This window comes from Vicugna pacos, chromosome 17 (assembly GCF_048564905.1).
Source record: "Vicugna pacos chromosome 17, VicPac4, whole genome shotgun sequence".
Taxonomy (NCBI): domain Eukaryota; kingdom Metazoa; phylum Chordata; class Mammalia; order Artiodactyla; family Camelidae; genus Vicugna; species Vicugna pacos.
Genome location: NC_133003.1, coordinates 6124605 through 6139684, shown reverse-complemented (window position 1 = coordinate 6139684; position 15080 = coordinate 6124605). Strand labels below are relative to the sequence as shown.

General features: G+C 40.0%; 1 protein-coding gene across 1 annotated transcript in view; it reads left to right on the top strand.

Moving 5' to 3' along the window:
• LOC140686654 (serine/threonine-protein kinase Nek10-like) overlaps positions 1–15080 on the top strand; it is a 70107-nt gene that overhangs the window by 18934 nt on the left and 36093 nt on the right. The window contains 3 exon segments of the mRNA XM_072940857.1: positions 1024–1207; positions 1300–1386; positions 2858–2912. Of these exon segments, the coding sequence (XP_072796958.1) occupies positions 1024–1207; positions 1300–1386; positions 2858–2912 (326 nt within the window).

The following is a 15080-nucleotide window of genomic DNA, read 5'->3' as shown; positions in this document are numbered from 1 at the left end:
CTCTTTATGGCAGATGCAGGCTCCCTTTCACACTCTCTCAGTTGTGGCCTGTACCACACTCCAGCCCCTTCAGGCTGTCTCCACCCAGCCAACCCCACTTCTCTCCCTGGAGTCTTTCCTCTGAAGCCCAGGTCAGCACCTAGCCACCACACACTAGTGGACATGTGTCTTAGGCTGGAGAATGAGCAAGATGGCACACATCCTCTGTGCTGGGCCCCCTGTTCTGTCTGCTGCATATCGAGGACTGCTCTCTCCTCTGAGCCTCTGAAGTTCCCTTCTGTCCCAGCTAGTCTCCCGACTGGTGAATAGGCTTCCAAAGGTGAGGGAACTTTCCCTCTTCCATAGCTCCCTCCCAGGGGCACAGGTGCCATCCCGATTCTTTTTTTTTGTCCCACCCAGTTACATGGTGATCTGTCTCATATGAGAAGTTTTGATTGTATGAGATATTCTGTCAGAGTTAAGCATTCTGTGAGCACTATATTCCAAAAGTAGAAGTGTTTTTGATGTATTTATGTGAGGAGATGAGTTCCACATCCTTCTAGTCTGTCACCCTGATCCAACTGCCCCTTCTTTATACCTTTAGTTGTAGAACATATTTTCTTCTGGATTCTAGTTTTTCTCACCACCAGTTGCTCTGTAAGTGCTTGGCATTGTGGTATGCCTGAGGGAGGAGGTGAGCCCAGCACATTTCTACTCTTGCATCTTGGCCACCTACGTCCAGAATTGTTCTGCACATCTATTCCTTAGTGCTAACTTTTCTTTCACCAGACAGCACAGACCTTTGCTACTAAACACTTTGCCACACCCATTCTTTTTTGTCCAGTGGTAGCTTGCAGACCCACTTTTTTTTGTCATCATGGACTCCATGAACTTTATAGCATATGTGTCAGTGGACCCACTGATGTGACTTCTGCACCAATATTTGTAATGATACTTTAGCCCTTTTAAGATATATTCTAATGAGGTTTAGGTCCCACAGAAGAAAGAAAGAAGTGGGTATTAAAAACAGAATTTCTCTTTCAGGATACCTTTGAGAAGGCAAGCTTGAGTAGCAGCAGCAGTGGAGCAGGCAGCCTGAAAAGTGAGCTTTCAGAAAGCTCAGACCTGCTCCCTGAGGGCTTCCAGGCCCCCTGTGGGAAGGACGAAGATAGGGCCTGTGATGGAATCTTGTCAGATGATACTTTCAACCTGGAAAATATTGACAAAGGTATTTCTAGTGAAAAGGTTATAGCATGAATGAACCCTTGACTCCCTTCTGTTTCAAGGTTCATTTACTTTTTATTTTTTATTAATGTGCAGATATATATTCAGAGCTCGATGATGAATTGGACATTTTGGATAACTCCAGCATCTCCAGTTCAAGCCCTTTGAAGGAATCTACATTCAGTAAGGCTTCTTTTTCTGTTTGTAGGGTTCCAGAAGGTAGTGGTTTGGGACTGGTACCCAGGAGTCAGGTAGTTGTCACCACACATATAACTGAGTGGTTTGCTTCCTAGGTGCAGTGCACATTTATTAGGACATGTGTGTCTGTCACTCTGACAAAGCCCAGAGGCCAACAGCACTGTGGTCTTCCACTGCCTCCTGTCAAATGAATTGTTTCATTATTTCTTGCAGCAAATGCAGGTTCTAACTGGGGAGTGGAGATAACTTATTTGGAAACAGACTTAACAACCCAAGGAATAATGGAGGTGACCTTCTATGAGTCTGTTGATTGGAGGTTAGAAACCTGGAGAAGAAATTCGTCTTGGTGTAGACTGTTTCATACAACTTTATTTAAAGTAATGCAAAGGGATGTATTATACTTAAAACTCTAAAGTAAAATAAATGTTTTAATTGTGTAGAATTACAGGAAAATGCTAGGTAAATTCAGTAAAATTGAATCTTTACTCTTAAATTGAAACAGTAAAGAAAATAGTCAAGATACATTTAAATAGAGTGTAAAGAATGTTCCTTAGAGAAAGATAGGATTCAGTTGACTCAACAAATCTCACCCAACAAATCTGAAACTGAAAGAAAAGACCAGCTAAAATAGTTAATGGAGAGATAAGAATGATTCTTTTAAAGAGTAAGTTGATGGAATATTAAAGAGGATAAGTAGAAATACTCTGAAATTGATTAAGTGTAAATAATCCCGTCTCGTCAGTGACTACACTGCGAACATTTCGTAAAAGAAGGTTTAGGATGTTCTCTCTGAGCATCAGAATAAAAGCCTAAGGATTTTGTTTCATTCTTCATCCCTTTCCAAAATTAATTGGTTCATCAAAATGGAGAATAGATGTTCTGGTTTTTCTGGGACAGTCACGATTTCCAACACCCTGTTCTGTTTTCCCTATAAATTCCAGGCTGCTAAATAAAATATCTTGATTTCCAACTGGGAAAACATAAATATTTTGCAATAAGAATACTCATGCATTTAAACATATGTAGCAAGACCTGGAAGCAATTAATCACTGACTGTTTTGAGATGAACTCAGGGTGGTCCATCCCCAGTAACAAGGACAAGGGGTCGGTGGGGAAGTGAGGAAGGGAAAGCTGGACCCTTAATTTGCATGTGGTTACTTATCGCTGCTTGGCAAGGGATTTAGGATGATTCTGACATAAATACTTTATTGTACTTTGTTAGCTGATAATAATGGAGTTTCTTTGTTTAGCACCTTTTCTTTAGGGATAGACCCTTAAAAAACCTGTCAAGTAAATAGTAATTTGCAACATGATATTTCAGCTGATGCTTTCCTAAGGGAGGACAGTCTTCACAGTAGGTACAGTTGCTTAGAGATTATTTAAACAAATGAATGAGGAAATAAATAAAACATTTGCAGCAGGAAAATGTGAAGATATTTTTATTTTCTTGTTTCAGGCACTTTAAAGATAAGTTTCAGTGCTTCAGGAGGAGAAGGACAATCCCAAACAAAGTAAGTATGTACACACTGAGCTCCTGGAAATATTTTTATTTTTATTTTTTAAATTTTTGTTAAAATTTTATGTTATTGAGTTACAGTCAGTTTACAACATTGTGTGAATTTCCAGTGTAGCGCACAATTTTCAGTTATACATGAACATACATATATTCATTGTTGCATACTTTTTCACCATGAGCTACCCCAAGATCTTGTATATATTTCCCTGTGCTGTACAGTATAATCTTCTCTTGTTTATCTATTCTATATATACCTGTCAGTTTCTGCTTCTAGACTCTGCCGAGCTGAGGTTTTGGTGGCTAGACTGATACCCGATAGCAGAGGCTACCATGGGCGTGCGGTCCTGGAGGCTGTTGAAGCCTACCCTGCCAGAGCTGACTCTACCATGGAGCATACTGGGAGGGGTACTAAGCTGGGGCTTGGGGCTTGAACTGGCCCTGTTAACCTCAGCCCCTCAGTCAGTCTCGCTGAGCTCAGGGAGGTAGGGCAGTTGTGCTTCCTGAGATCACTGGGGCCCTGGCTCCTTACGTCTTGTTTTTCCACATCCCCAGGGTGTAGGTCTCACGTTCATGGCAGATGTGTCAGAGGTGGACTGTGTCACAGCCACAACCCAGGTGGCAGGCAGTGGGATGTGGAAGTCGGGAAATGCCATTCCTTTTAAGGATGTGACCCAGATGTCATTCCCTTCCCTTCTGGTCACTGACCAGGACTTAGTCACGTGAACACATTTAGCTGCAAGGTAGAATGAGGACAGTTGGGGCATTTGGTTCTAAAAGATTTTTATTTTGCAGCAACTTAGCACTATCTGCCACAGTTGTCTCTTGGGCTAAGGACTAAAATGAAACTCTCTGATCTGGCTTTTTGCAAGTCCCTGGTGACCTTCACAAGAGCAATTCAGTGGCCTTAGGTGAGGTTGGTGGGAGCAGAACCCTGACTGGTGGTTTTTGTGAATTGCAGAGGCAGGGGTGAGGAGCAAGTTGGAGAAGGTGAGGTGTGAGCTGGGCCGTGAACTGGTGGGGAATGTTTGATGGGAAAGGCCTTCTAGAATCAGGATGACTGTGGGTGAGTGGCCTGAGGGGAGACTGAAGACAGAGGAGAACTGAGCAGCTGGAGCCAGAGAGCAGGCCTGGGAAGGCAGGAGGGACAACACTTCATCTGTGTCTGAAGAAAGGGAGGCAAAGATAACACTCAGCTCAGGAGGCAAAGAAGAGGATGATTACGCTTGGTGGTTTCTATTTATTACGTGAAGTTCCAGGTCTGCTGCCGAGAGGATGATCTAGACTCAGGAGTATGGTCAACTATGAAGAGCCGGTACTGAGGTGGCAGGAGACTAAGCAGGGAGAGGTGGAAGGGCTGCCCGCAGCTCCGGGTCTGCGGCACAAGTGCAGGCTGGGTCCGTGTCAGTGGTGGTGACAGCCCGCAGGCGTGGAGCCGCGGGTGATGCTGGCCGAGGCAGTGGCTGAGGGCTGGTGATAAAAGGCTGAGGCTGTGGATCTGCTTTACCAGTCTGGCTTTGTGGGTGCAGCAGGAGATCCTGACTCGGGCTGACCTGTGTAACGGGCTTCATTAGAAGGCCATGGGGGCTCACAGAATTAGGAACCCACAGAATCAACCTACCAATGGGCAGGAGCCAGGTCAGCCCAGGAAGCCTGTGGAGGAGGCACTCCTGGAAGAATTGTGAAGGCTGTGACGCTGGGCCAAACGAGCTCCCAGCTCATTTGTTCCTTCTCTCTGTCACCTCTCTTAGGATCCAATGCGAGAGAGTCCGGTCGGCCTGGCTTGGATCAGGCCCTGTCACTGCTGTGGGGAGGGCCGAGTCCCTTCAGGTCCCTCCAGGGGCTGTGTGCATGCCGAGCAGTCCAGATGGGGCCACAATCAGTGCTGGGTTCGAGGGTGCTGGGAAAAGCATCGTGGAAATGAACTTCAGGATGGAGAACCTGCCTGGCAAAGTCCCGAGGCCTTCAGTTAGGCGGCAAAGGAAGGCGCACATGGAAAATCAATTCTGTTGGGTCAAAGATACCACCTCACTGATAACTTTATCTTTTCCAAGTGAAAGTCAGGAAGGGTTAGGGTACAGCCTTTTTATTTCCTAAATCTTTTCCAGTGTTGCTAGTAGCAAAATCCAAAAAATGTATCAGAGTGTGAAATATACCAGTTACGTCAGCAAGGAATCCCGTAGGAGCCCACAGTGTTCTTCAGTGGGCCAAGGTGCGGAGAAGCAGTGGTTAGAAGACAGAGAGCAGTGGGGAGAGAGACAGTCCAGCCCCTCAAGGGAACCAGAATAAGTGATGATGGGGACTGGGCCTGAGTTAGAAGATCCCCCATCTCTGGGTCCCCATCCCTGACCCAGCAGCTCTGCTTCCAGTTGCTGCAGACAAGGACGCCACACGCAGGAGCCTGGAACATGGGAGCTGCTGCTGGCTCAGCCCAGCAAGTAAGGGGACAGGAGTGGGAGATGTGAGCTTGGCCATGGAGCTGGGGGTCTGATTGGCACCATGGAGTAGCTGTGTCCTCAACTCCGGCACCAGAGTTTCTGTACCTCGACCACATTGTGAGTTCAGTAGACTTCTGTGAGCTGGTCTGTCTGCACGTGAGAGAGGGTTCCATGTCCTCCCCTAAAAGAATTAACAAGTGCACTTTGGAATCTAAATATTCCCTTTTAAGTTTTGTGATTATTTATATTTTTTAGAACATCTTCAAAAGACTTTTTTCTGTATTATTGGATACTTTACTCAGTAATACAAAGTTGCTTAAGTACATAGAAGAGATAGAAAACAAGTATTTTAGTACAAAAATAAATTATGACATATGAGTGCATTCCCCAGTTAAGAGAAATTTTTATTAAGCTGGAAATTTTCAGTCAGGTGAATTTAGGAATCTTAGCATTGCCAAATAATTCTAGTCCTTTTTACCTGAAAGGATGCATGGAAAGTTGTCTTATTTGCAAGAGTTCAGTTGAAATCCAACCCTTCAAAAACAAAAGAAACATATATAGTATGCATGTCAGAGCTTGAAATAGACTTTAAAAGGTCATCATTGTCTAAACATTTCTAGCAAATTGAATAAACTAGAATTAACAGAAAGCGGAAGTGTAATCTGAAGCTCACAGAAACAGGGACACTACAGAGTGGGCTTTAACTTGGGTTAATGACCAAGTCAACAGGGGGAAATGGCCCCAGTGTTGAGGCTGAAGAGTCAGAAGGCATGTGCATATGTGAACTGGTGAATAGAATCTGAGCTAAAGCTGCGCCGTTTGTGGGCCAGTGTGACACCCATCACGGAGCACAGGCTGGTTTAAGGCATGCTATCACCTCTCAGGGAACTCACAGTGTAGGGGAGACACAGGCAGAATGACAAGAAAATACATGGCAAGAGATAGCCTACAATTCATACCAAATAAGAGGAGAGAATGTGAGTAACTTTTTGACTTCCTTCCAGGTTACCCCTAGAGCTTCTATGAATTAAAAGGAGACCACTCCAACATACATTTATAATTCTTTAAAAGGCATTAAATAAGGCTGAAGTTATTTGCAACCTAATTTATTTAGAATTATCCTGGGTTTCTTGGTTTATTGGTATAAAACATAAACCCCTCCCGCACTGTATTTAAAAGCTAAATGTAAAGTTAGAATCCGAAAGAAGATGGCAGAGCTACAAAATATAATAAAGATAAATGGAAAATAAAGCCTGTGGATACTTTTGGCTATTTTGTGCCACGCATTCAGTGGGAAATCAGTTATGACGAGACCCAGGAGGAGCCTCATTGGCCCCTAGGACAAGGGAGTTGGTCCCAATGAGAAGAAGCCACAGAGAGGAGCACACTTGATCTGAGCACAACTTCCAGGATTTAGAATTCAGTCTTGATTCAGGCTGAACAGTGTAGAGAGAAAATGTAAGCATATACACTCAGCTTCGGTCATCTCAGATACCAGGAGCTAGCTTTAAGCCAATTGCCTGCTAAAGAACCAAGACACCTCCCTAGCCACTTGAGATAGACTCTCTTGAGCAAATGGACCAGGCAAATGGATACAACATTAGCAAATGGAACTAGGAAGGGGAACTCCTGCCTCCTCCGGGAAGTACTGGATTCTCAAGGCTGATGAAAGAAAAATTGATATTGAACTGGAAGGCACCCTGGTGATGCGATCAAAGACATTGTCAGTTGGTAAAATTTTTTCAGGAATATAATTAATGGCAAGGCCTGGAAAGAGGCTCCAGCTCTTAGAAGTCCATATTCCTTCTATGAACTATTTAGCAGAAGTCACTTGAAACCAGAAAATGATTTGTTTGGGCTCCTTTTCTTGCCAACCTCCTCCCAGATCTCAACTCTTCGTCCCTAAATCTCCAAAAGTACTGGAAGCCATACGCAAAGCTGAGGTATCGAATCAGTGGCAAGTGCTGCATTCCTTGGCTCTGGAATTGCAGCCTTTCACTCATTCAAAGCAGAGTCTCCAATCTCCATTCCCAGGGTTTCAGGTACTAAGTCTCCTGTATCAGGATGTTATGTAGCAGCCATTCCCAGAAGACCTGGAGGTGTCAGTGTAGCTTTTCTAATAGTATATGAGTAGCCCGTGGAGAATTTCCAGGTCACCCACGTTTCCTGACAATAAACAGGTCATTCAGTATTCACTCAGGATAATTTGCTTTTAGTTATGCCTTTGGTTTGCAAGAACAGAGATTTGATTTTACATCTTTATTCTTCACATGTGATTGCAGAGTTGTAAATAGTGTCCCTTGGGATACTCCTACAAATTTTTATCAATTTGAGTTGTCACCAAGTAGCTGATTTAACTACAGTCACTCATACTCTCTCGAGGGCTAACTGGTTAGCACTCCTAAAGATACAGGACTGTAAGATAACTTCATCTCCCTTACTTTTAAGTTCCATCCATTAAGTAACAAAAGGCAGATGAAAATTAACTTAATGGTATGCTTCTTATAATATTGCTTTTAATGAATGCACGCAGATCTTTTGATGGTCTTTTTGAATAAATTTTTTGAATGAGAATGGGAGAAATTACTTGGTTTCAACAGCTTCAAAGAGGTAAAATTCACACAGAATAAACTGCGCTTATTTAAAGTGTGAAAATAGATGTTCTGAGTATGCACATCCTGTGAAATCACGATTAAGATAGTGAACATATCCATCCAACAGTGTCCTGGCGCCCATTTGTCCCCTTTGCTCCTGCTGCTCACCCCCACCCCAGGCAATCACTGGTCTGCTTGCTGCACTGTGGATTGGTTTGTGTTTTATAATTTAATATACATGGAATTATATAGTACATACTGTCATTTGTCTGGACTTCTTGCAGTCAGGATGATTATTTCAAAATCTGTCTGTGTTGTTTTGTGTATCAACAGTTCATTCCTTTTCACTGTTAAGTATTAGTCCATTGTGTGGCTATACCATGGGTTGTTTATCCGTTCATCTGTTAATGGACATTTGAGTTCCAGTATTTGGCTATTACACATAAAGCTGCTATGAACGCTTGTGTTTGTATGGACATACACTTTTTTCCTTTGGGGTAAATACCTATTAGTGAAATGGCTGGGTCATATGTAGGTGTATGCTTAACTTTTTAAGACACTCTCAAAGTATTTTCTAAAGCGGTTGTAGCATTTTTACATTCCCAGTTTGAGAGATTTGAACTCACATGTTGAAGTTAATTATAGTATTTATGGAAATCGTCTCTTATTTTGATATGTACATCTCCAAAATTAGAAGAAGTTAAGAAGGAAAATGGAATTGACTTTTCATGGTCAAAGTCTTAATGAGCACAAAATATTATCTATTTTACAATAATTATGTGGAATAAATATCCTTATTGTTAATGTTTACTTGATTTTTTATTTGCATATAGACAGAGTTAACCAAAAGCTGAGTTGATGTCTGTGTCATGAAAAAAGTTCTTAAAAGTTCAACAATTAGGATGGTCTTTGAAATTTACAACTTTAATCATTTTCAATGATCTAAATGATGTAAAATTTCCTGCCTCAGTTTGCTAGGGGAAAATTACAAATGGGCTTTGTCTTTATCAGTTTCTGTCTGGGTTTTATAGTCTCACTTAGTTGATATATGTGTTGATAGTTCTAATTCAGTGTATCATAGCACTTTATTTCAATTTACAAGAAATTATTCTACAGAGTAAAATTTGGTAATACACACAGAGGCTGCAGCCTCTTTAATACATGCACTCAAGTCCCAGTAAGCTTTGGTCACTGTATTATGATCCTCTTAAGAACATCAGTTGATTCATCAATTAGTGTTTATTACCATGTGCTGGCAGAAAGCAGACTATGGCTGGCCCATCTTTGCATTCCCCAGGTCACAAATACTTGTCATTTAATGGATAAATGACTGTTATCTTAGTGTAAATTCTGTGTCTCTCTCTGTAATATGACTAAAACATTACCTACTGGCTTAAACCTACAGCCTTTGCCATAGTCACAGATTAAGACCTTTTTAAAGATCCTGTTGCTCAGGCAATAAGATTTTTCCATGCATGTTTGCATCCTGTTGCCAAGGCAACAGTGTAGCACAGGCAGGCTGGTTTTAGACATGGGATATTTGGGGTATCAGAGATGCCTGCGGTTCACAGCTTCTTTGATAAATCAGGGTATGCATAACTGTATTCAAAGATGTGACCCTGACTCCAGGCTTCGTGTATAAAAATGATTGTGAACGTTTGTGACCATCCAGTATCATACATGTGACTCGAAAGACCTTGTGTAACCTCAGGACCTTGGGATCTGGCCTCTCGGTAGCAGAATCGTGCTTATTTTGACTTGATGCTGTTCTCTCCCCTCAACTCCCTTTTCAAAGCCCAGATCTAGTTTCATTTAAGTTGAATAAATACTTGCCAGAATTGACCTGGCCTATCCACCAATGTCACAATCAAGCAGTTTTACAACAACAATTTACTGTCAGTAAGACCGTTGTATTCCTTTTCTGTGACAGTTCTAAAATTCCCTGGCTTATTGCTTATTAGTTTCTAGCTGTCAGTGGAGGACAGGTGGAGAGCCACAGGAGTGCCATACCCCTTCCTGTAGTGGTACCAGCTCCATTAACGTTATAGGTGGATAAGAGGCCCTTACTGAGCCGGAGAAGTCAACTCTCCATAGTGTCACTTCTTCACACGGGATGTGTTTATGAGCATCACCACCTGAAAGAGACTCTCCTGCTCTAAAACCCTAGTTAGCTCAGATGGTGTGGTTGCATCATCTTAATGTGTAAGCCACGACTCTCATTTCATAAGGTTAAATGTCTCTTCTTTTTATCAGCGTTAGTGTGTTGACTGCTTTACAAAATTGAATTAAATGATGTGCTGCACTCACAATGCATGTGAAAATATTTCCTTTTTTCGGAGAGATATTTGAAAGAATTTATGAGGTATCAAGTTCTAGATTCCATCTCCTTCATGACCAAGACTCCCCTGACAAGATAATTATCCAGATAATCTACCTCCCATTGAAACAATCATTGCAAACTTGGTTATAAACATTACAAAGCTAGTACCTCCAATTGCCACCTTACATGGAGTGGTCTGGGGTGGGAGTCGTAGGCTAACACTCATAGTCAGGGCTTCAGTTTCTGGTGTGGCTTATGAATTCTGCATAAAGTCGCACCACGGCTGAAGAGAGTTGGAAGTGATGACCTTTCAGAATTTTTTTAACCTTCCATTTCTCTGAAATTCTGTTTTATCAGTCTGAAGTGCTGTTGGTCAATGCCCATTTCAAAACTTTCAGAGGACACAAGCTTCATTATGATAAGCTTTTTCACCATAAAACGTTTCTGGAATGTCTTCTTTGTGTTAAACCATTTCTATCTTTTCTAGCTTGCGTTGTCATGGAAACTACTCTCTGCAGCCATAATGTTTTATTGGACATAAACATTCAATCTGGTCCAGTCTAGAGGCAGACTGTCCTCAGGCTCTGCATAATAATTTCCATCTTTTGTCCACCCTTGTGGACTAAACAACTTTATCGTTAAAAGTTGTCCTTTCTGATTAAGAGTTTGATCTATTTTGAAATTACAGATTACTGTTTTCCTGTGATCTGTGATATAATTCCCAGAGATATGAACAGTTTTTCTGCTCGACCTGTGCAATCTTGTAACTTCCAAGATTATAGAAACTATTTCTTTTCAGCACCCCATCTCCAGTGTCTAGCACACTGCCTACACACAGTGGGCGCTTACTAAATATTTTTGAATGAATGAATAAATGAATATGTGATAGTTATTTTTAAAGATTCCCTGAAGTTTCTTAAAGAGTAACTTAGAATTCTATGAAGGGGCAGCAAAGTTGAAAGCAACTCAGCCTAGCCAGAGAGGTCTATTTCACACATACCCAGTAGCACATTTTTTCTTAAACAAAGTATCTTTTTAAGTGAAGTACACTTGATTTACAATATTGTGTTAGTTTCAGCTGTACGGCATAGTGATTCAGTATTTTTGTAGGTTGTACTACTTCTCAAGTTATTGCAAGATAATATCTGTAATTCCCTGTGCTATACAATATGTCCTTATTGTTTATTTTATACATAGAGGTTTGTATCTCTTAATTCCATTCCCTTAATTTACCCCTCCCCTTTCCTTTTCCCCTTTGGTAACCACTAGTATGTTTTCCATATGTGTGAGTCTGTTTCTGTTTTACATAAATGTTTATATTATATTTTAGATCCCACGTAAAAGGATAGCATACAGTATTTGTCCCTCTGTATCTGACTTATTTCATTAAGCATAATATTTTCCACATCCATGCATGTTACTGCAAGTGGCACAATTTCATTCTTTTTTATGGCTGAATAATATTCATATATGTGAATATACACCCCCCACACACACCCCCCCCATATGTTCTTAATCCATTCATCTGTTGATGGATTGCTTGGCTATTGCAAATACTGTTCCTTTCAACATTGGGATGCATGTATTTTTTCAATGTTTTTTTTTCTGGATACATACCCAAGAATGGAACTGTTGTATCACATGGTATTTCTATTTTTAGCTTTTTGAGGAACCTCCATACTGTTTCCCATAGGGGCTGCACCAATTTACATTCCTAAAATCATTTATGAAGTTTCCCTTTTCTCCACATCCTGTCCAACATTTGTTATTTGTAGACTTTTTGATAATGGCCATTCTGATAGGTGCGAGGTGATATCTCATGGTGGTTTTGATTTGCATTTGTTTGATGATTAACGGTGTTGAGCATCTGTTCATGTGCCTGTTGGCCATCTGAATATCTCCTTAGGAAAAATGTCTATTCTGGTCTCTTCCTGTTTTTAATTGGGTTGTTTGTGCTTTTTAAAAAATGCTGAGTATTACGAGCTTTTTGTATATTTTGGATATTAACCCATTGTTGGTCATATCATTTGCAAATATTTTCTCCCATTTCATAGGCTGTCTTTTCATTTTGTCTGTCTGTGGTTTCCTTTGCTGGACAAAAGCGTTTAAGTTTGATCATGTTCCTTGTTTATTTTTACTTTTCTTTGTTTTGCCTTAGGAGACAGATCCAAAAAGATATTGCTACAATTTATGTCAAAGAGTATTCTGCCTATGTTCTCTTCTAGGAATTTTTTTGGTATCATGTCTTATATTTATGTCTTTAAGTCACTTTGAGTTTATTTTTATGCATGGTCTGGGGGATTGTTCTGATTTCATTCTTTTACATGTAGCTGTCCAGTTTTCCCAGCACCACTCTTTTCTCAATTGTGGATTTATTTATGGGCTCTCTATTCTGTTCCATTGAGCTATATGTCTGTTCTTGTGCTAATTCCAGGCTGTTTTGATTACTGAAGTTTTGTAGTATTGTCTGGAGTCTAGAAGGATTATGCCTCCAGCTTTCTTCTTTTTCCTCAGGATTGCGTTGATAATTCTGGGTCTTTTGTGATTCCACACAAATTTTAGGTTTGTTTGTTCTAGTTCCGTGAAATACGTTCTGAGTATTTCAGTAGGGATCACAGTAAATATGTAGAATGCTTTGGGTAGTACAGCCCTTAGACAATATTAATTTTTCCAATCTAAGAACATAGGATATCTTTCCATTTCTTTGTATCATCTTGCATTTCCTTTATCAGTGCTTTATGGTTTTTAGCATATAGGTCTTTCACATCCTTGGTTAAGTTTATACCTAGCTATATTTTATTCTATTTTATAATCTGGTGTGATTTTATTTTATTTTCATTGAAGTACAATCAATTAAAATGTGAATCTTTGGTGTACAGGACAATGTCCCAGTCATGCATATATGTACATATATTCATTTTAATTTTTTTCCATTAAGCATTATTACAAGATATTGAACATAGTTCCCTGTGCTGTACAAAAGAAACTTTTTTAAAGTCTATTTTTATATACAGTGGCTAGCATTTGTAAATCTCAAACCCTCAAATTTATTCCTTCCCACCCCCTTTCCCCAGTAACCAGAAGATTGTTTACTAAGTCTGCAAGTCTGTTTCTGTTTTGTAGATGAGTTCGTAGTGTCCTTTTTCCTCTTTTTTTGTTTAGATTCCACATATAAGTAATATCATACTGTATTTTTCTTTTCTCTTTCTGGCTTACTTCACTTAGAATGATGATCTCTAGGTCCATCCATGTTGCTGGCAAATGGCATTATTTTATTCTTTTTTATTTCAGAGTAATTTCATTGCATAAATATACTACAACTTCTTTATCTGGTCATCTGTTGATGGACATTTAGGTTGCTTCCATGTCTTGACTGTTGTATACAGTGCTGCTATGAACATTGGTGGGCATGTATCTTTTTGCATTAGAGTTCCCTCCAGATATATACTCTGGTGTGATTTTAAACGGTATTGTTTTTTCACTTTCTCTTTCTGCTATTGTATTGTTAGTGTAAGGATGTGCAACAGATTTCCGTATATTAATCTTGTACCTTACTACATTGCTGAATCCATTTGTTCTAATGATTTCTGTGTGGAGTCTTCAGGTTTCTCTATATAGAGTACCATGTCACCCACAAATAGTGAGTTTTACCCCCTCCCTTCCAATTTGGATACATTTGTTTCTTTTTCTTGTCTGACTGGCGTGGCAAGGACTTTATATGCTATATTGAGTAGAAGTGGTGAGAATGGGCATCCTCATCTTGTTTCTTGAATTTAGTGATAGGCTTTCAACTTTTCACTGTTGAGTGTAGTGTTGGCTCTGGGTTTGTTGTAAATGGCTTTTTATTATGTTGAGATTTGTTCCCTCTATACCTGCTTTGGTGAGAGTTGTCATCAGCGAATGTTGAATTTTATCAAATGCTTTTTCTGCATCTATTGAGATGATCATGTAGTTTTTGTCTTTTGTTAATGTGCTGTATCACATTGATTGATTTGTGTATGTTGAACCATCCTGGGAATGAATCCAACTTGATCATGGTGTATGATCCTCTTTCTGTTGGATTCAGTTTGCTAATATTTTGTTGAGGATTTTTGTATCTATATTCATAAAAAAATACTGGCCTATAATTTTCTTTATTTTTGTAGTCTTTGTCTGGTTTTAGTATCAGAATGATGGTGGCTTCATGGCATGACTTTGGGAGTGTTCCCTCCTCTTCAATCTTTTGGAAAAGTTTCAGAAGGATAAATATAAGTTCTTCTTTGTTTATTTGGTAGAATTTCCCAGTGAAGCTGTTCAGCCCTGGATTTTGCTTTCAGGGAGTTTTGTTTTTATTACAGATTGTATTTCACTTCTACTGATTGGTCTATTCAAATTAATCTGTTTCTCTTTGACTCAGTTTTGGCAGGCTGTTTCTAAAAACTTACCCACTTCTTCTAGGTTGTCTAATTTGTTGGCATGTAACTATTGTAGTATTTTCTTACAGTTTTTTTTCCTATTTCTGTGGTATCAGTTGTTGTTTCTCCTCTTTCATTTCTTATTTTATTTGGGTCCTCTCCCTTTTCTTCTAGGTGAGCTGGTCTAGAGGCTTGTTCATTTGGTTTGGCTTTTCAAAAACCTAGCTCTTGGTTTTATTGATCCTTTGTATTTTTTTATCTCTATTTTGTTTATTTCCTCTCTGATCTTTACTCTTTCCTTCCTTATACTGACTTTGGGTTTTGTTTGTTCTTCTTTTTCTAATTCTTTTACGTGGTATATTAGGTTGTTTGAGATTTTTCCTTTTTTTTTGTGGAAATCCTACATTACAATGAACTTCC